The following is a 21,327-nucleotide window of genomic DNA, read 5'->3' as shown; positions in this document are numbered from 1 at the left end:
GGAACTGAGAATAGGGGACATCTGCTTTATCTGTAATGCTCTGTTTCTTTCATTCATAAATCTGTTCGTTCTGGATAGTGGGTGCGTTAAGTGTTTACTCTGTGCTTTTCTTTTAAAAACATTTCAGAATTTTTTTTTTTTTTTAAATGGCGGGTGGTGGAAGAACATCCTATCCTAGAAGCCAGGAGACTGGGGTTGTCTTTGCTCCGCCTTTTCTGGCATGGATACAATCTCTAGATATGGTTTCCCCATTAGCTAATGCGGGGGTGGTATGTGGTGTTCCTCCAGAGTCCCTTCAATCTAAGGACCTGTGAATCTAAAACCTTCCCACCTCCCACTCCCACACCGGAAAGGCTACCCAGACCAGGCAATGAAACGTGCATTTCTTCCCTCATTTAAGATAGATCTCTTTCTCTCAGCCTGCAAGTCGTTCTCCAGAAGCTTTAAGTATAGTGGAAGTAGAACTGTCGTTGGCGACAGAGAGACACCTGCAACAATTAGCCTTTCTGAGCCTCAAATTCCCCATTTGTAAAACGGAGATTATAACTCGTACCCATAAAACTGTAGAGAGGTTTAGATATAACGTTTTGTGTAGGGCCCGAACAGAATAGCTATTAATAGTGGTAACAGACTCTCGTTTACGGGCTCAGCATCATGGTCGCTGAACAGAATCACCCTCTTCACACCGCCTTCCAGCCAAAGTTAGTTTAGCCGCGAGAAGTCCGGGCAACCAATCGGAAACAACCAAGGAACAGTTGCACTGTGACACTCTGGTTCCGCCTTCGGGCGTGCTCGAACAGCATTCTGGGAATTGTAGTTCTTAGGGATCTGACACTCACCAAAGGGCTGAGTAGCTTCCGGGAAAGGTACTGCATTGCCCGTTTCTACTTCCACTGCACCTGCTTATTGCGTCTTGCTCCTGGGTCACAGAGCCTAAAACGACACGCCCAACCATAGGTCTTCCTTTCCACGCCCGCTGGAGTTACAGCTAAAGGCAGGACACGCGAAACAATGAAATGCCGAGGGCGGAGACAAGAGTGACACTGGGGGAGCAGGAAAAGGCGGGGCTTCCGCTTGGGGCATGGAGGCCGTGCCTCCACGTCACTTCCGTAAACAAAGGCAGCTGCCGAGGCGCGGGTCCCGGGATGTGACCGGGGCTGTGTTTGTGGCTGCGGCGGTGGCTTCTGAGGCTGTCGGGTCTTTGCGGGTTGCGGAAGGGGGTCCCAATACCCTTCTTCAGGTATGTAGTGGAAGCAGAGGAACCTCCGCAACCTGCCCCTTTAGGCCTTTCCCACCACTCTGGTCACTGCTGGGTACTGGGCGGTGAAGGGTCATCGCTTCGGCAGATTGGGGAAGGAGAGTGAGGTGATGTCAAGAGGGACCTCCAGGGATACTGCTTGGAGGCGAGACTTGGCACTTAAAACCACTGTGTGAATAACTATGAGCAGTTTACTTATGCGTTCTCTAAAACATTCGTTGCTGTTTGATATACAAGAAGGGTTTCAGTGCTCTTGTGACAGATGTGACTTTCCAAAAACGAGGAAATCGCGAGTGCTGGCTCCCAGAATATTGTGGTTTAGACCACCATTGGTTTATTTGCATTGCTTTACTTCCTAGATTTTTTTTTCTCTTGTACCACCAAATGCGTATTAGCATCGTGAAATTTCAGGCCAGCGTGTTTATGCGTATCATAAATTTTTACAGATTCTTGCCTCTTCAGAGAACTAATATCCCATCGTCTCTATTCAGTCATCTTTCAGACTTTTATTTGTGTTGCGTGTTGAAACAACACCAGAATTACTATTGTTACCAAAATTATTCTTAAAAGAAAAATTGTTAGCCAAGGTTTAAGTGGATTGATACCCAATGGTATCTGGGATTAGAGACTGGGCACTGGAGCCTTTCCCAGAAAGCCTCTTCTTTGGAAGTATTGTAGCTCCAGTTGTGATTGTCTAGCGTCAGCCAATTTAAGCTGAGTGGTTTAAATTCCAGTGCCAGTGGCACTAAGTCCAGGCAAAAGAAAAAAAAATTTCATTGAATTTCTCAAATAATTATTTTAAGCGACAGCCATGGGTTCGAATCTTTTTGAATGGTCATGGCATGCTTAAACACAACATGCAAAAAACGGCCTAATGTTTCTAGAAGGCAATTTACAACCTGATGAGGTAGATAGCCATATAAATTCTTTATCTTACGTTACATGAAATAATGAAGTTAAGAAAAATTTAACACTATGCGCAAATAAAATATGGAAAGGTTTTCTTGTTTTTTATTGTTTTGTTTTGAGACGGAGTCTCGCTCTGTCGCAGTGGCGTGATCTCGGCTCACTGCAAGCTCCGCCCGCCGGGTTCACGCCATTCTCCTGCCTCAGCCTCCTGAGTGGCTGGGACTACAGGCCTCCGCCACCACGCCGGGCTAATTTTTTTGTGTTTTTAGTAGAGACGGGGTTTCACCGTGTTAGCCAGGATGGTCTCGATCTCTTGACCTTGTCATCCGCCCGCCTTGGCCTCCCAAAGTGTTGGGATTACAGGCAGGAGCCACCGCGCCCGGCCGGAAGGGTATTTTTAAATAGATAGATGTTAGAAAATAGAGCGGATTAATACATAAAGTAAGGGGATTGTGTAGGGATAACTAGGAGGCCTTACACATATTCCCCATGGAAGGGCCCTCTTTAACTTCACATTGTTAACTTTTTTTGATACGGGTAAAACCAAATATATATCATAAAATTCATGTTTGTTTGGAAATGGTTAGAGAAAGTATATTCAAAATAGGCAACAAACAAGTTTGATTTTCTAGAACTTGCCTTGATCACCATGCTAGAATCATTATTAGCCCTAGCTAGAAACTGATTTCTGTTTAGTAGTTTGAAGTAAGGCTTCTATTTGATTTTTTAAATGCTGATTAAAATCCCCCTGACAATTATACATCTGTTTGAATCTAGTTGGTTCTTCTTGAGCATACATTTTGGAAGAGAGACCTAAAGGCCACCTGAAGCTTGAATCAGGCTGGGAATATTATGTGGATCATTTGTTTATTGTTTATATATTGTTCCCCTTGTAAAATGTAGGCTTCTTGAGGGCAAACATCTTGTTTTGTTCAGTGCCGTCTCCCCAGTGCCCACAATAGTGTCTGGCTTGTGGAAGAGAATCAGTAAATATTTGTAGGATGAGGGAATAAAGAAAATGGTAAAAAAACAAAACAACAACAACAAAACTGTCTACCAGACAATTTTGCTAGGGGCTTATGGGTACATAGTAGAGTAGATTAAACTTAAGAGACCCATTTTCTAACTTTCTCTTATGCCCTCTGGAATTCTTTTTTTTTTTTTTTTTTTTTTTTTTTTTTTTTGAGACGGAGTCTCGCTCTGTAGCCCAGGCTGGAGTGCAGTGGCCGGATCTCAGCTCACTGCAAGCTCCACCTCCCGGGTTCACGCCATTCTCCGGCCTCAGCCTCCCGAGTAGCTGGGACTACAGGCGCCCGCCACCTCGCCCGGCTAGTTTTTTGTATTTCTTAGTAGAGACGGGGTTTCACCGTGTTATCCAGGATGGTCTCGATCTCCTGACCTCGTGATCCACCCGTCTCGGCCTCCCAAAGTGCTGGGATTACAGGCTTGAGCCACCGCGCCCGGCACCCTCTGGAATTCTTGATCCTCCTTTGACTTGTGAAATGGGTCTTTGAATTTCTTTCATGTTTGCATATTATAGCATACATATATAATTGTATTATTTCCTTATTTAGGTCTTAAGAAGCTGGCCGTGGTGCAATAAGGAACTTAAAACAATGGAAGAGCGGAAAGTGAAGAGGAGGAGTCCTAAGTCTTTTAGTGCCCACTGTACTCAGGTTGTCAATGCCAAAAAAAATGCCATTCCAGTGAGTAAAAGCACAGGGTTTTCAAATCCTGCATCACAGTCAACTTCACAGCGACCAAAGTTAAAAAGGTGAATTCTTTTATTTTACATGTTCACAGTAAAATGCCATTGAAGTAAGTCCTGACTCAACTTCTTCTTAAAACACTTTTTTAGTCTTGAGGGGCTGTGACTGCAGGTGTGTGCCACCACACCCAGCTTGCAGTTTTTATTTCTAAAAAATAATGATGTCATTGTTTTTGTATAAATAATTTGTGTTTTTTATAAAAATTCAAACACAGGAAGAATGCAAAGAAGAAATTCAAAATGCAAAAATTCTACCACCTAGAAAGTCATTATTAATATTTGGTGAACATCATTTGCATTCAGGATATTTAAAGGAAACAAGTGACAAGTTTAACTATGTTATATGTTACTATTACATGTATGTGAGTATTTTATAGTATTAGATATTTGGAAGGGAAGATTATAGCTTTAGAGAAAAAAAGTGTTGTGTAATGTCAATCTTCTTTCTAATTATTAAATAAATTTACACTCACATCCAGTCTCACCCTGGCAAGTTAGCTAAGGAAATGCCTGTTGCATTCTGTAGCCACTGGGTTTACACGTAATAAGAGATGAGATTACTGCCTTGATGAAGATCTCTCTTTATGGAAACAAAAGGGACATAGCCAAAGACAAGAGAACATTTGAAAGAAGTATTCCAATGAGTACCAAATGATAAACAGGAGTTTTGAGTTTTGAGGATTTCCTTCAAATAAATTATCAGAATGGGGTTTTTGTCGTGGAGGAGTTTAATTAGGGTCAGATTTTGAATAACTTTACAGTTGGTGGAAAAAGAAAACCAAGAGATTTTAAAAGTAATCAGTCCTTTTGCTATGTTTTTAAAAGCAGTTTGTTTGTATCATTGTCATTTTTACTGGTAGTTTTATTTCCATACGCTCTTGTAGATGTCGGCTTCTGAGAGCCGGGACTATCTGGATCGTCATTGTGTGCCTGACAGTACTTACAGTGCGCCTTTGCACATAGTATTATTTCACTGTGTGCTTTCTTTATTGTTGAATTATGTTAACATAAAGTGAGAGTGTGAAATAACATTGAAGCAGGAATAAACAGGTTTTTGTTTTATCTTTTGTGTTTGTTTTCTGAGAGGGTTATTAATTGATGATGTGAAACTTTACTTGGAGAAAACTTCTAAATTTGAGAGAAAAAAATACGTTTGTCATGCTGAAACCTTGTGCTCTGTAATAGTTTATCTCAGATTTAAAATGTGAATATGGATCTTTCAGGGATTTTTTTAGAATACAGATTCTGCATCAGTGTGGGATGGGGGGCTTCAGATGAGCATTTCTAAGAAGGTCACAAGTGAAATTGATTCTGTGGGCCATGGGCAGCACTTTGAGTAACAAGGTATTACATAATGTATATAATATATAAAACGCAGTCCTTGCTTTGGGAAGAACTGTTATTGACCTACTGTCCACAATGTATCTATTCTAAACTTCTTTCATATGATAGTCTGTTTCTTTTTTCCCCCCTCCCCTACCTTCCCTGGTATACCCTATTTATCTTATCGTTATTGTGGTGAGGACAGCCGTGTTGAAGGTGTCTTCATTCAACATTATGTAAAAATTGAGTACTGAATATACTTCCATATCAGGATTTGTTGTGTGCATTGGGTTATAAAGATAAATTACTCTTTCTCCCATTTTGCCTATTTAGCCGCTACTTGTTCTTTAAGTCTTTGCTCACTTATCACTTTTAGGAAGCCTTCTCTGGTTGGCCCCAGGCTGAACGAACTGCTTCTCTCTCTTCCTGTATCACAGTGTGCATAACATCATCACTCAAGCATTTGAGAGCCTGGTATATGCCAGACATGTGTAATAAGGACTGATTTAGTCTAGGGGTTCCAAAAAGGCCCTCCTGAGGAAATAGCATTTAAACTGAGACTTGAAGATGTGTGGGAGGTAGTGTGCCAAAGATGGCAGTAAGTGGAAGGATGCTAATGTAGGCAGAGGATTAGCACGTAAGAAGATAAGAGAATGGATTTCTAGGGAACTAAAGAGATTCAGTGTCTAGAGCATAGACAAGGGAGGATAGGGTTTCTTAGGGATATTAGATTATATTCAGCAGGCAATGCAAAGCTACTAAAGTTTTTTTTTTTTTTTTTTTTTTTTGGACGCGGAGTCTCGCTCTGTCACCTAGGCTGAAGTGCAGGGGTACAATCTCAGCTCACTGCAACCTCCACATCCTGGGTTCAAGGGATTCTCCTGCCTCACCCTCCTGAGTAGCTGGGACTACAGGTGTGCGCCGTCACACCAGGCTAATTTTTATATTTTTAGTAGAGGCAGGGTTTCGCCATGTTGGCCAGGTTGGTCTTGAACTCCTGACCTCAGGTCATCCTCCTGCCTGGGCTGCCCAAACTGTTGGGATTACAGGCATGAGCCACCGTGCCTGGCCTACTGAAGCATTTTTAATTAAGCAAATTATATGATCTGATTTTACTTTTTAGAAATGGACTTGGCTGCCCAGTGGGGAGAGAAGGGAGATCAGGGATCACACACAGAGATAGGGAGACTGGTTGGGAAGCGCTTTGGTTAAGAGATGGGATGGCGGCAGGGGAGAGAGAGAACTGGAGAGATTAGATATTTTGTGGGTATAGTTGATAGGACTTCACGACTGCATGTAGGAGCCTTGGGAAGTTGGAGGAGTCAAGGATGATAACAAGTTTTTAGTATTCCATTACATGGTGATTATGAATTTAAATATCTTCCCTTCTCCTTAGACTGGGTGTTTGTGGATAACGTCGGCTACAGAGTAGGGACCCCATAACCACTTGTAGAACTACTGAGAGTTCAAGGAACAAATAAAGTTTAGAAGGGAAAGGTGTAATATGTTTTACTGAGAAATGAAATGTAAAACATAGGATAATAGAGACAAGTTTTCTTTTCTGCAGTCCAAATAATTAGCATATTATATAAATGCTTTAATCAAACTTTTTATATGCCTTTGTAGTTATATTTTATACATTTGTTTGGGGTTTTTCACAACCTGTTTTTTCTTTTGGTTTCTGGCTTGGAGTTTCTGGTTTTATTTAGTATTGACTATTTGATTTCTGGCTTTTAAGGGAAATTCCATTTACTTCACTAAAAAATTCAGCAGAAGCTTAATCTAGAATAGCCTAAAAAGATAGAATTAAAGTTAATTGCATCGTCTTCACAGAGTGATGAAAGAAAAGACCAAACCTCAGGGCGGAGAGGGAAAAGGCGCTCAGTCAACTCCGATTCAGCACTCCTTCCTCACTGATGTCTCAGATGTTCAGGAGATGGAGAGAGGGCTGCTCAGTCTTTTGAATGATTTCCACTCTGGAAAACTTCAAGCATTTGGTAAGCAGTAGATGTTTCTCTACTATTTTTTTCTCTAAGATGTTTGCATCCTATTTTCTTTGTGTATTTTACTCTTCTTTTCAAAGTGCCAGTTTCTTTTAAGAAAAAAACAACCCACAGGCATAAAGGCAATCATACTAGATTTTGTCTTAGAATATAATTTGCCTTCTAAAACTTCTAGGAAAAAGTTTTCTTTTTTTTTTAAAGAGGGAGGGTTAGTTGAAATGTTAAAGTAGGATTGCTATTATGGAATAAGTATCTTGCAGGTTTAACAAATAAGAGGGACAGTCTTGGTCAGTTAAAATATTTTAGACTTAGTGTCTTCATTTTGAAAGTATCAAGATCATTTTCCCTTACCCTCCTAAGCTTAAACTTGTTTCTTTCCCAGGATTCCTGATTTAAAGTTAGGAATTAAAAGAATCCAGTTTTCTTGTTTTTTTCATGAGGATATAAGAATAGTTAACTGATTGTTCCATTAAAAATTCTGAATAGGTATTTTTTGATAGTCACAGAGTTCCCAAAAGATAGATTTTTCATGTGCAGTTTGGAACTTATTTGTAAGCTTTTTCTAATGATAAGATTATTTCCCAATTTTTTTTTTTGAGACAGAGTCTGGCTCTATCGCCCAAGTTAGAGTGCCATGGCGCGATCTCAGCTCACTGCAACCTCCGCCTCTCAGGTTCAAGTTATTCTACTGCCTCAGCCTCCCAAGTAGCTGAGACTACAGCCGTGTGCCACCACGGCTGGCTAATTTTTTGTATTTTTACTAGAGATGGGGTTTCACCATGTTAGCCAGGATGATCTCCATCTCCTGACCTCCTGATCTGCCCGCCTCAGCCTCCCAAGGTGCTGGGATTACAGGCATGAACCACCACACCTGGCCTATTTCTCAATATTTTAAAAGGCAATTTCAATAATATGCATAATCTTTAAAAACTTTTTTTAACTTCCCCCCAGTTTTTTAGAAGATGCATAATCTTATACAAATGCATAAATGTCCACATACGTATTGATTTTTTAAAGTATTCTTTCCCTTCCCCATGTTTTTATTACTTGACTTCCCTATTCCCTCCCTTATCCCTTCTGCTACTTCCACTTCCCCTCATCCCAACCATTTGTTAACAATCCAGGTATATATCTTTTCATATTTTTATTTTCATTATTTAATACAAATGGTATCTTATATAAGATATTCTGTATCTTGCTTTCCTGCACTAAAGAATATCTGATGGAAATCTCTCTAATGCACCTAGGATGGCTCTAGTTCATTCTTTTTTAATGACAACATAATATTCCAAGTTGTGAATATACTCTAGTTTATTCAACCGTGTCCCTATTGAGAGGCATTACTTTGTTTCTTATTTTGAGCCACCAAACACAATGGCGTAGTGAACATCTTTTTACATAGATCTTTAGGCTGGTGCTTCTATTCTTCTGGGATTGATTCTCATGAGTGGGATTGCTGGGTCAAAGTATATATGTAATTTTAACTTTAATAGAAGTATGCAGATTGCTTTGCAAAGAAAAACAATACTGCACTTCTAGGTTCCATAAACAATTTATGAAAGAATGCTTTTCCTTGAATTCCCACCAAGCAGTAGGTATTATTCGTCTTTTAATTTTTGCCTGTCTCTTGGTGTTAAGTGAGATGTCTTTTATTGCAATTGAGTTTGAAGATCCATGTGTGTTTGGTAGATTGTTTGATAGATCCTTTTCAGGACCTTCCGTCAGTTTTCTACTTGGTTATTTATCCTTTTGTTGTCACTTGTAAAGAGCCCTTTATGTTTTAGATACTAACCCTCTGACCTCTATTATGTATTTATTTTTGTTTACCAAATTTGTTGTGTCTGTGCACTTTGTTTATGGTATATTTAACTTTGTGAAAATTTTTACTTTTTGCATTCTCAAACATGTCTGTATCTTTTTTTTCATAGTTTCTGGGTTTCCAGTCTTGGTTATGCTAATATTTGAAAAGAAGACATTAAAAGCACATTATTTATTTCACCAAAATACTTTATTGTACCCCTACCTCCTTGCTTCAGCCCATCCCAGTAAGGCGGTATCTTCAGAGTATTTTCACTTCCCCTCTCTTCCATTCTTCCCTCCTACCCTTGAGATGTAATCTCTGGACCACTTCCATGTCTTTGCTTTTTCCCAGTACCGTTCCTCCCCTACTCTATGTTGCCTCTGTGTTTTTGGATTGAAGTCCTTTCTTGTCTTTGTCTGTTATCCTACTGATTACTCTTCATAATAAGTGTTGCAGATGAGAATTCCATTGCCAGTCAGATTCTTTCTTAGCAGGTAATTTATATTTTTCTGTCTCGATGATTAAAAGATGTTTTTCTTTTATCTTTAAAGGTTAGGCATTTTCCAGGATATGCTTAGGACTGTGTCTTTTCTCATCAATCTGCCTGGGAATCAGTGAGCCCTTCATATCTGCTGACTCATCTTTCATCTCACGTAACATATTTTCTATTGTTTATTATTTTTCTTCCATCTCTTCCTTTTTAGCCTCTGAAGCTTCTATTGTTCTCATGGTGGGTCACCCTGATCCGTCCTCCGACTCTCATCTTTTCCCGTATGATTTCTACCTCTTTATATTTTTACTGTACATTTACATACATATACACAAACATACATACACACAAACACATGTCTTGAGATATTTCTGTTTCTTCCACTTGACCTTCCAGGTTACTAATGTTGAAAATCGTGACTAAAATAGAGGAAATATGACATATTTTACTGTGAAGAAAGGACGATTTTGAGAGAGCCATAACTAGCTTCAACATTAGTTGTCCTTAACATAATATAGTATAGTCTATTTATGAAGATGTTATAAAGCTGGCTAGAGGAAACTAGTATAATTTACATTAATTCATATTTATTCAGGATTTGTACTTCAACTTTAGCTGAGGTATATTTTACCTGTATAGTACCTTTAGGAAAAATAGAAAGGTTTTTTTTGAAAAAATTATACTGTCAAGGGATTGCAGAGTCTGTACTTAAACTGAATGAAAAGATAATATGTTATGTGTATAAATTAGTTGCTCTGGGCAGATAATGTCACTTCAGAGGACTCTTGGTCAATACATAATGTAAGACCTATCCTTTAGCAGTTAAGTTGTCTTGACAACTGTATATACAATTAAAAATACTACATAGTGTTGCTTATGCTTCATAACATTTTTCATGCTTCATAAATATTTTTATTAATATTTCTTGAAGAATACATAATTGGTTGGCAAAATGATTCACATTTGAAGTCGTTATTGAACTTTTTTTTTTTTTTTTTGAGATAGAGTCTCTCTCTGTCACCCAGGCTGGAGTGCAGTGGTACGATCACAGCTCACTGCAGCCTCAGCCTCCTTGGGCTCAAGCCATCCTCCCACCTCACCCTCCCAAGTAGCTGGTGCTACAGGCGTACAGCACCACACCCAGCTAATTTTTGTATTTTTTATAGAGATGAGGTTTTGCCATGTTTCATAGACTCGTCTTCAACTCCTGGACTCAAGCAGTTCTCACACCTTGGCCTCTCAAAGTGTATTAAGATTACAGGTGTGAGCCACCGTGCCCAGCCAGAACTCTATTTTGTTTTCCTTTTTTTTTGAGACAGGGTGTCGCTCTGTTACTCAGGCTGGAGTGTAGTGGTGTGATCATGGTTCACTGCAGCCTCAACCTCCCCAGGCTTATGTGATCCTCCCACCTCGGCCTCCCAAGTAGCTGGGATTACAGGCACATGCCACCACGCCTGGCTAATTGGCTGATTTTTTGTATTTTTAGTAGAGACGAGGTTTCACCATGTTGCCCAGGGTGATGTCGAACTCCTGGGTTCAAGGGATCCGTTAGCCTTGGCCTCCCAAAGTGCTAGGATTACAGGCATGAGCCACTTGGGCCTAGAACTCTTAATTTCACTCAAATTATTATAAAATGTTGGGTCACTCAGTTAAAATGGTAGTTGTCAAATGACATGATTAGATGGTTCTGTTTTGCTTCTACATATTATGTTACTGTTGAAGAAAACATATTTTCTCTACTTAAGGGATGATTTGCTTTCTCTTTTTTTTTTTTTTTTTTTTTTTTTTTGAGACAGGGTCTCACTCTGTTACCTAGGCTTGAGTACAGTGGCTTGAACATAGCTCACTGCAACCTTCACCTGCTGGGCTCAAGCAGTCCTCCTGCCTCAGTCTCCTGAGTAGCTGGGACCAGAGGCATGCACCACCATGCCTACCTAATGTGTTTTTCTAAAAATATTTTTGTAGGGGTAGGGTCTTGCCATGTTGCCAGGCTGGTCTTGAACTCCTGGGCTCAAGCAGTCCTACTGCCTCAACCTCCCAAAGTGTGGGGATTATAGGCATGAGCCACCATACCCAGCCTGATTTTGCTTTTTAAAAAGAAATGTTTCCTATATGCTTTTCTTTCTTTCTTTCTTTCTTCTTTGAGACCGAGTCTCGCTCTATTGCCAGGGTGGAGTGCAGGGGCGCGATCTCAGCTCACTGCAACCTCTGCCTCCTGGGTTCAAGCGATTCTCCTGTCTCAGCCTCCCGAATAGCTGGGACTACAGGCATGCGCCACCATGCCCAGCTAACTTTTGTGTTTTTAGTAGAGACTAGGTTTCACCATGTTGGCCAGGATGGTGTCGATCTCCTGACCTCATGATCCACCTGCTTCAGCCTCCCAAAGTACTGGGATTACAGGCGTGAGCCTGTAATATTTCACGCCTGGCCTGAAATATTTCCTATATGATTTTCTTTAGTACCCAAGGTCATTTCTTAGGTTGGTCATTGTTTTCCTGGTCAGAAATTTGATTTGTTATTAAACACAGAAAATATTAATAATTATCTAATTTACAGAAGAAAGAAAACCTGTTTCTTTTAGAGCACCTAGAGTTTAAGTGTTTTTACTCAATGCTGTTCGTTTGAACTGTCCTAATCATTATTAATGTTCTGGAATGTTCCCAAGGAAATGAATGTTCCATTGAACAGATGGAACATGTTCGGGGAATGCAGGAGAAATTAGCTCGCTTGAATTTGGAGCTCTATGGGGAGTTAGAGGAACTTCCTGAGGATAAGAGAAAAACAGCCAGTGACTCCAATCTGGATAGGCTTCTCTCAGATGTAAGTGTAATTCTTTTTCTTTGTTCTTTAAAATAAAATTTTATTGCAAAAAAATTTACCTTTTGAACTATTTTAATTTATACAATCACGCGGTTTTTAGCATATTCACAGTGTTGTGCAGATCGCTGTTGAATTGCGGGACATGTTCACCATCCCAAAAAGAAACCCTGTACCTGTCAATTCTCTCCTCTTCTCATCCCCTAGCAACCCCTACTCTACTTTCTGCCTTTATGGATTTGCCTATTGTGGACATTTCATATCACTGGAATTATACAGTATGTGGCCTAAGTGGATTATTTTACTTAATGTTCAAGTTTCATCCATGTTGTAAAAACTTTCCTCTTTTTTTTTTCAAGAAATATATTCCAAGGAAGTTATCATATTTACATCTAAGCATGTATTCTCAGAATACAGATGCTGGCAAATCTGAAAGCAAAATATTTGCTTCTGTACAGAAATAATAAAATCTTAAGATACAGAAGATAGTAGTCAAAAAGACCTTTCCTGATGTGATTAATACATTTTGTGTTATTTACTCAGGTGGTGGTTACTTGTTTTTAAATACAGAGCTACATTTGGTATTTCTGCTAATTTAGTACATTGCCATATGTATTACTTTGCTAGGGCTGCCAAAACAAAGTACCACAGACTGGGTGGCTTTAACAACAGACATTTATTTTCTCACAATTCCGGAGGCTAAAGTTGGAGCCCAGGGTGGCAGGGTTGCATTTTTTCTGAGGCCTCTCAGTTTGTAGTAGCCGTCATGTTCACATGGCTTCTTCCTCTATGCCAAGTGCCCAACTTTGCTCTTCCTGCCAGTCACATTGGATGAGTGTCTACCCTAATAACCTCATTGTGACTTAATTACCTCTTTAAAACCCCTGTCTTCAAATCTACTCACATTCTGAGATCCTGGGGGTGAGGACTGAAACATGAATTTTGGAGGGTACACAGTTTAGCACATAACACGAGGTATGATTATTACACTGAGAAATGTTAATTAAATTTGCTTCTTTAAATCCTTTTTGGAACAAAAATAAATAAAAATTGAATTTAACACGTTAGTTTTAGATTCCCTATTAACCGTTGACAAAAAGGGTTAATTTCTACTGTTTTTCTCTCTTTTGAATAAGTAAATGTGAGGGAACTTGTATGCCAATACTTTCACTATTTCGAGTCTATAATCTTTTTATTTCATGTCTGTCATATTCAGTCTTGCAAGTATTTCCATTTGCAGTTCATGGTTGGTTTGTTTTTTGAGACAGTGTCTCACTTTGTCACCCAGGCTGGAGTGCAGTGACGCCATCTCAGCTCACTGCAGCCTCAACTTCCTGAACTTGACGCATCCTCCTGCCTCAGCACCCCCAAGTAGCTGGGACTATAGGCACGCACCACCACGCCTGGCTAATTTTTGTGTTTTTAGGAGAGGTGGGGTTTCACCATGTTGTACAGGCTGGTCTTGAACTCCTGGACTCAAGTGATCTGCTCACTCTGGCCTCCCCAAGTGCTGGGATTACAAGTGTGAGCCACGGTGCCCAGCCTTACGAGTTCATGTTTTACATTTTTTTCCTCTTAACAGATAATAAGTATAATTTGCTATACATTTAGCAGAATAACAGTGGTATAGTGAAAAGAACACTGAATTTGAAACCAGAAAGCCTTCGTTTAGTTCAGTGTTTGCATTTGGGTTATAACTGAACAACATTGAGCCATTTAGTTAATGTTTTTATAATTCAGATTTTTCCTTCTGTAAGATAAAAATGCTGTGGTCTGAATGTTTATGTCCTCCCCAGAAAGCATATGTCGAAATCTTAACTTAGAAAGTGATGGTAGGAGGAGTTGGGGCCTTTGGTAGGTGATTCGGGCAAGAATGTGATTAATGTCCTTATAAAAGAGGCCCAAGAGAAACCTGCTGCCTCTTCTACCAAGTGAGGACACCGGGAGAAAGCCCTCCTATTGCATGAGCCAGGAAGTGGTTCATGCCCTCCCGAGACAGCAGATCTGCTGACTTCTTAATTTTGAACTTTCCTACCTGTAGAACTATGAGAGGTAAATTTCTATTGTTTATAAGCCACCAGTTTATGGTGTTTGTTATAGCAACCCAAACAGACTAAGACAAGGGGTGATGAATTCTACCTCATATAGAAAATTGAGTAACATGAAATCTTTTTGTAATCTATGATGGTTTTAAATATTTTGATCATTAAAATGGCAATTTTTTTCTTTTAAAAACTGTTATTAGAGATGATGATTATGATGCCTGGTTTTAGGAATACTTATAAAACTCCAGTTTTTATAATCTGGTTTCATTCTGTGCTCATATTCTTTTTATTTTTCTGTAGAGACAGGGTCTTGTTATGTTGCTCAGGCTGGTCTTAAATTCCTGGGCTCAAGCAGTCCTCTCCCCTCAGCCTTCCATCGTGCTGGGATTACAGGCAAGAGCATGCCTGGCCTCTCTCCTCATATTCTTGTTTCATAAACATGTTAATGCTACTTTATAATTATTTTTGCAAAAAGGAATTTTTTAGCCTGAAAATTTTTTGAAAGTTTTTTTCTTTAGTACTTTGCCTTTTCATTTACAGAAAACTTTTTTTTTTTTTTTTTTTCCGACACAGTATCTCATTCTGTCACCCAGGCTGGAGTGCAGTGGCACTAACAGAGCTCGCTGCAGCCTTAAACTCCTGGGCCCAAACAATCCTCCCACCTCAGCCTCCTAAGTAGCTGGACCTCAGGTGTGCATCACCACACTTATCTAATTTTTTTATTGTTTGTAGAGATGAGGTCTTACCGTGTTGCCCAGGCTAGTCTGGAGCTCCTGGGCTCAAGCAATTCTCCCGTCTTGGCCTCCCAAAGTGCCAGGATTATAAGCATGAGTCACCGTGACCAGCACAAGAAAGCTTAAATGAAAAATAATTTATTTAAAAACAAATAGTTAACAATTATTTATATTGATCTTATAAAAATTAAAAATAATTTTTTTTATTTGTTTTGCAGTTAGAAGAATTGAATTCTTCCATGTATCCTTTGCCTACTATCAACAGTGAAAAGTTTACAACTTACAATTTCTGATGAATAGTCTCAATCAAGTTTTTGAAAGATGTGTTATTTAGATATGGTGAAAAGACACATAGTATTATTCCCTAGGGCCATCACTCTTCCTCTTTGGTCTTCTTTTCTTTTCTTTCTCTTTTTTGTTTCTTTTTCAGAGACAGGGTCTCACTCAGTGGCCCAGGCTGGAGTGCAGTGCCATGATCACGGCTCACCACAGTCTCAACCTCCCAGGCTCAAGCGATCTTCCCACTTGAACCTCCCAAAGTGCTGGGATTACAGTCCTGAGGCACCATTCCCTACCCGCTTTGGGTTCCAAATGGAATTTTCTTGTTGTTTTTTACACTGAAATTTTGCTTCTGGTTTGTTCTACTTTGCTTTGTACTGTTGTTGAATTTTTAAGACAAATTGTTGTTTTTTATCATGAGAACTAAGGATTAGGTTAGTTGCTATGTAAATTATTTTGAAGCTTAGATTCTGAGGCTAACCAGCAGTGAGATGTTCAGACATATATACTATACTTAATTTAATATCATCACATAGGATATTTTAGGTGCATTAAATTGAAAACTAGACATTATTAAAATGCAGGCTTCAAGGGATGCTTACATAGCTTGTGAAATGACATTTCATAATTAAATGTACTTAGTGTTTTATAGGATTAACTTAAAGGAGATCACCAAGACACATGTAGAATATTCAGGTTTTGACATCTAAATTGAGAGCAATTATTTTAAGAACTTTTCAAAATGTACTTTTGAACATAACAGGCACAATGGTAAGGTACAAAAGAACAATGAGAAATGATCCTGCCTATAAAATAATTTGAGAGGTAAGACATTCCCTTTGAACCAGTTATTGACATAGAAAGGATACTGGTTGTAGAGATTTAATTTTTGAAGTTTGGTTCTACATTTTGATCATGTAACCTTGGGCAAATTGTTTAGCATCTCAGAGTGTTCTCTGTAATACAGGGTAATTGCTACATGTGATGATGCATATGTGAAAATTTCCAAAATATATGTATAAAAATTACTATTATTGCTATAAGATTATATTCATACTGTTATTAACTGCTGAATTGTGCAGTAACAACAATTAAGAAATTGGGGCCAGGCATGGTGGCTCATGTCTGTAACCATTATTAACTGCTGAATTGTGCAGTAACAACAATTAAGAAATTGGGGCCAGGCACAGGGGCTCATGCCTGTAATCCCAGCACTGTGGGAAGCTGAGGTGGGTGGATCACTTGAGGTCAGGAGTTCAAGACCAGCCTGGCCAACATCTTGAACCCCTGTCTCTGCTAAAAATACAAAAATTAGCCAGGTGTGGTGGAGGGCGCCTGTAATCCCAGCTACTTGGGAGGCTGAAGCAGAAGAATTGCTTGAACCTGGGAGGCAGAGGTTGCAGTGAGTAGGGATTGTGCCACTGCACTCCAGCCTGGGCAAAAGAAATCGGGAAGTATATAGAAGTCCTGTAATGGCAATGAATAGCTAATCTTCATGAATACTTACTATTTTCCCAGTACTGTATAAAGGGTATGTGCATTATCTCATTTGGCCCTACTTGGAAGTAGGTAGTGTTATGCCCTCCATTTTGCAGATGAAGAAAATAAGGTGCTACATAAACTGTGGGGAGAGATTAATGTAAGATTATTGTCAAGAAAGAGTTAAAGAAGGGGGTAAGATTTGAGTTAATCAAGGGGCTTTTCCTGCAAGAAGTTCTTTTTACTATATTCCTTCAATGCTTTATATTCTTTCTCTGCCATGACACTTAAGTATTTCCTATCCTTTTGTGTGGTTTTTTCATTTGTCTGTTTTGAGACGGGTCTTGCCCAGTTGCCCAGGCTGAAACAGTAGCATAATCTCTGCTCACTGCAATCTCCACCTCCCAGGTTCAAGCAATTCTCCTGCCTCAACCTTTTGAGTAGCTGGGATTACAGGTGCCTGCCACCATGCCCAGCTAATTTTTGTATTTTTAGTACAGATGGGGTTTCACCATGTTGGCCAGGCTGGTCTTGAACTCCCGACTCAGGTGATCTGCCCGCCTCGGCCTCCCAAAGTGTTGGGATTACAGGCGTGAGCCACCACGCCCAGCCCTTTTTTGTGAGTTTTTGTTAAACATTTAGAATTTTTTGTTTTGTTTTGTTTTACCACTTTCTGTGACTCAACCTGTGGTGGAATTTAGCCACCACAAACGTGGCAGCATAATACCCTATATAATACAACAGTGTAGGCTTTGGAATGCTTGGTAGGCAGCCATGTGACCTTGAACAAAATCTGGCAACCATAGTTTCCTCACCTGTAATAGGTGTTCTCTCAGTACTTAAACTTTCCCCTCATAATTTCCCTCTCTGTCATGACTGCCTCTGTTAATTCAGTCTCCAAGAATATTTTAAAATGCCTTCGAGGACCATGGCAGACATTGCTAATCAGACATGGCATTCTCTGCCACTGAGCCTGGATCTGGATATGAAGTCTGTTTGCCATCTCTTTATTACAGTTGTCAGGCATCATCAGTATCATCAGTTCTGCTTTTATTCTTCCTTCACTCTCTACATGATAATCCAGGACCTCATCGTCTGAGTCCATACTTTTTCAATTTTCTGTTCCAGGTCTAGAGTTGCACTGTTCAATATAGTAGCCACTAAGCCATTTCAAAGACTTAATAGCCTTAAAAGAACATAAAATATCTCAATTTTTATAATGATTACATGTTGAAATAGTTCTTAAAATATTATATATATATTTTTGAGACAGGGCCTTGCTCTGTCACCAGGCTGGAGTGCAGTGACATGATATGGCTCACTGCAGCCTCGACTCCCTGGGCTCAGTTGATCTCCCACCTCAGCCTCCTGAGTAGCTGGGACTACAGGTGTATGTTATGCCCAGCTGTTTTTTTGGTTTTGTTTGTTTGTTTGTTTGTATCTTTTTTAAGAGATGGGTTCTTGCTATGTTGCCCAGATTGGTTTCAAACTCCTGGGCTCAAGTAGTCTTCCCACCTCAGCCTCCCAAAGTGCTGGGATTCCAAGTGTGATTCCAGTATTTCTATTGGACAGTGTTGCTCTAAACTTTAGGCATTGCTACAAAATTAATATTCTTGAAACATCACTTTCTTCCTGCCATTTCTATTTTTTACTAATTTATTTAAACCATGTCAACTATTTTAAAGGTTCTTAATAATTTGGTCACAACCTGTACATGCTGTTGTATTTTTCGTTCTTTTTCATTCCCCTCAGGCTGGTTTTCTGGATGCCCAAGAAACACATCATGTTCATTCTCATCATAATGCCTTTGTTCAGGTTGTACCTCCTACCTAAATTTGCTCTCACCTTCTTGTTCTCCTTATCACATTACATTCAAGCTGACCACTTCCATAAAGGATTTCATTTGTACCTTAACCTAGCATTCTGCCCTATATTATTATCTGTTGATTTTTACATGTGTTAAATCTCAGCCTTCCAACTGGACGAGAATGTCTTTGATGGCAATGCTTATGTCTGTACATTTTTGCAACCTCTGCCATACATGTACTGCAAGCATTTAGTTGCCTTCAGAGTATTCATATCATTGAATTGGGTCTTGAAAAATAAGTAACAGGTGGATAAATACAGGTCAGTGAGAAAAATGAAAGACAGTGATCGTAAGAAAGGATGAGTAATCCATGCAAGATTTCTGTCCTATTTCCAGTCTTCTTGAGGAACAATTAAGAGAATTATAGAAAAGATTTTAGAGCTGTAATGATTTTATTTTTGGACTTTTAAACAGAATTGTTTTCCCAAAGATGATAAAGTGGTGTCTTCTCAAAAGGTTTTTTTAATCTAGTGTCTTGTCATATTTGTCTCTAATCAGCTCCTTACTATGAAAATGATTATTGACACATTAAAAATAATTCTGGGCCAGGTGTGGCTCACACCTGTAATCCCAGCACTTTGGGAGGTCGAGGCAGGAAGGTTGCTTCAGGCCAGGAGTTCAAGACCAGCCTGGGCAACATAGCAAGACTCCTCCCCCATCTCTAACAAAGAATAATTAGCCAGGTGTGTTGGCATGTGCCTTTGGGAGGCTGAGGTGGGAAGGTTGCTTGAGCCCAGGAGTTTGAGGCTGCAGTGAAGTATGATCGTACTACTGCATTCCGGCCAGAGCAACAAAGTGAGTCCTTATCTCTAAAATTAAAAAAAAAAAAAAAAAAAGTCTTCAAATTCTGTCTATAATTTACTACGTTTAAAAGTTGTCGTACCCCATCTGAGTGTCTCAGTAGCAACACAAGAGCTTTTCCTTTGAGCATATCTCTTTTTTAAACACCTCTTTCTCTTTGCTCCTGAATGTAATTTTCAGAAATGTAAAAGAAGTACCCCTTATAGAATGAAAATCTTCTTAACTGATGAATTCAGACAAAAACTCCATTTGGCAGATGCACAAGATGTTCCAAATACTTCTGCTAGCTAAAATGAATGCAGTTTGCTCTCTGTGGTTTGAAGAGAAGCAGCAGTCTTTACTTTTCCAGCCAAATCCAGTAGCAGAATCATCTTCCACAACAAGGAATTAAAGTAATTAAAGTGCAAGTGCAATGATCGTTTTCACATTCTGCTTTTAGTAAATGTGACTCGCCGTAATTCGCCATAACTGGAGGCCTAGGCCTTGTTGAAGGCTTAATCAGGAAATGTGATGCAGAGATTGTGCTGCTATGCTTCATATTGTTGCCTTATGGGATTATACTTGAAATGCATTGTGCTAATGTTCTTGACGGGGTTGAGGGATTTCTCTTTCCCAAGCTCACCAAACTTATTCCAGTGTTGATCGCAAGCTGATGATGCACAGGCGTCTTGTGGCAGCCCAGCTTCAGTTTACGTTAGACAATCCGTATACACATTGGTGTGTTTTCCAATGGCCAGTGATAAGAAATTAAATAAGTATTTGTGAGATTTGCTATTTTTTAATAAAGTAGTTGTTTTAAATTAATCTCTGTTGTCTGTTTTGAAGAAACCCATGTAGTCTTCAATCTGGGCGATACAAGGGTTCAGTCCTTACAAGTAAACTGTTTATAAAATTTGAGGTTCTAGAACTTCCTTGCAAATTCTGTACCTTGTGTACATTTAAATACTGGTGTGATGAAAGAATGTGAGCTTTAAAGTTACTTAGACCTTAATTTGAATCCCCGTTATGCCCCCACTTAGCTTTGTGTTCATGCACGTTTACTCAGGTTGGGTTTTTTTTTTTTTGTAATCTAGAAAATGAGGTCAGTAACCAAGTTGGTAATGGTTATATGGGGAGTAAGTGAAAAAGGTGTATAGGATGCTTAGCACAGGCCGGGCACGGTGGCTCACGCCTGTAATACCAACACTTTGGGAGGCTGTGGCAGATGGATCACTTGAGGTCAGGGGTTCAAGACCCAGCCTGGCCAACATGGTGAAACCCCACCTCTACTAAAAACACCTACACACAAATTAGCTGGACGTGGTGGTGGGCTCCTGTAATCCCAGCTACCAGGGAGCCTGAGACACAAGACTTGCTTGAACCCAGGAGGCAGAGGTTGCAGTGAGTCGAAATTGCGCTACTGCACTCTAGCCTGGGCAACAGAGCAACACTCTGTCTCAAAAAAAAAGAGAGAGAGAGATGTCTATCACAATAGCTGACACCAGCAATGCTCAGTAAACATTCATTTCATCACCTTTTAAAAACAGCTTTATTGAAACAATAATTCATGTCATAAAATACACCCCTTTAAAGTGTACAATTCAGTGATTGTTAGTAGATTCATAGAGTTATATACCTATCACTGTGATCTATCTAATTCTAGAACATTTTCATCACCCTAAAAAGAATCCCATTAACAGTCACTCCTTGTCCCCCAAGCCCCTCAGCCTTTGGTAGCCACTAACCTCCTTTCCAGCTCTCTGGATTTTCTATT

General features: G+C 39.6%; 2 protein-coding genes and 1 long non-coding RNA gene across 5 annotated transcripts in view; 2 read left to right on the top strand and 1 right to left on the bottom strand.

Moving 5' to 3' along the window:
* LOC126952633 (uncharacterized) overlaps window positions 1–930 on the bottom strand; it is a 47,123-nt gene extending 46,193 nt beyond the window's left edge. The window contains exon 1 of the long non-coding RNA XR_007724966.1: window positions 840–930. This is a non-coding gene — a long non-coding RNA (uncharacterized LOC126952633). The remainder of the gene's footprint in view (window positions 1–839) is intronic.
* ABRACL (ABRA C-terminal like) overlaps window positions 1–21,327 on the top strand; it is a 564,811-nt gene that overhangs the window by 287,905 nt on the left and 255,579 nt on the right. The gene's annotated exons all lie outside the window — the stretch shown is intronic.
* CCDC28A (coiled-coil domain containing 28A) lies at window positions 1,002–20,378 on the top strand. Its single transcript, XM_050787416.1, is given in 7 exon segments — window positions 1,002–1,095; window positions 1,098–1,240; window positions 3,742–3,941; window positions 7,092–7,255; window positions 12,218–12,372; window positions 15,367–15,389; window positions 19,811–20,378. Coding segments are annotated over 7 exon segments (819 nt in total). The 5' UTR covers window positions 1,002–1,016; the 3' UTR covers window positions 19,866–20,378.

This window comes from Macaca thibetana, chromosome 4 (assembly GCF_024542745.1).
Source record: "Macaca thibetana thibetana isolate TM-01 chromosome 4, ASM2454274v1, whole genome shotgun sequence".
Classification (NCBI taxonomy): Eukaryota; Metazoa; Chordata; class Mammalia; order Primates; family Cercopithecidae; genus Macaca; species Macaca thibetana.
The sequence above is the reverse complement of the archived record's forward strand: the minus strand, read 5'-3'. Positions and strand labels throughout refer to the sequence as shown.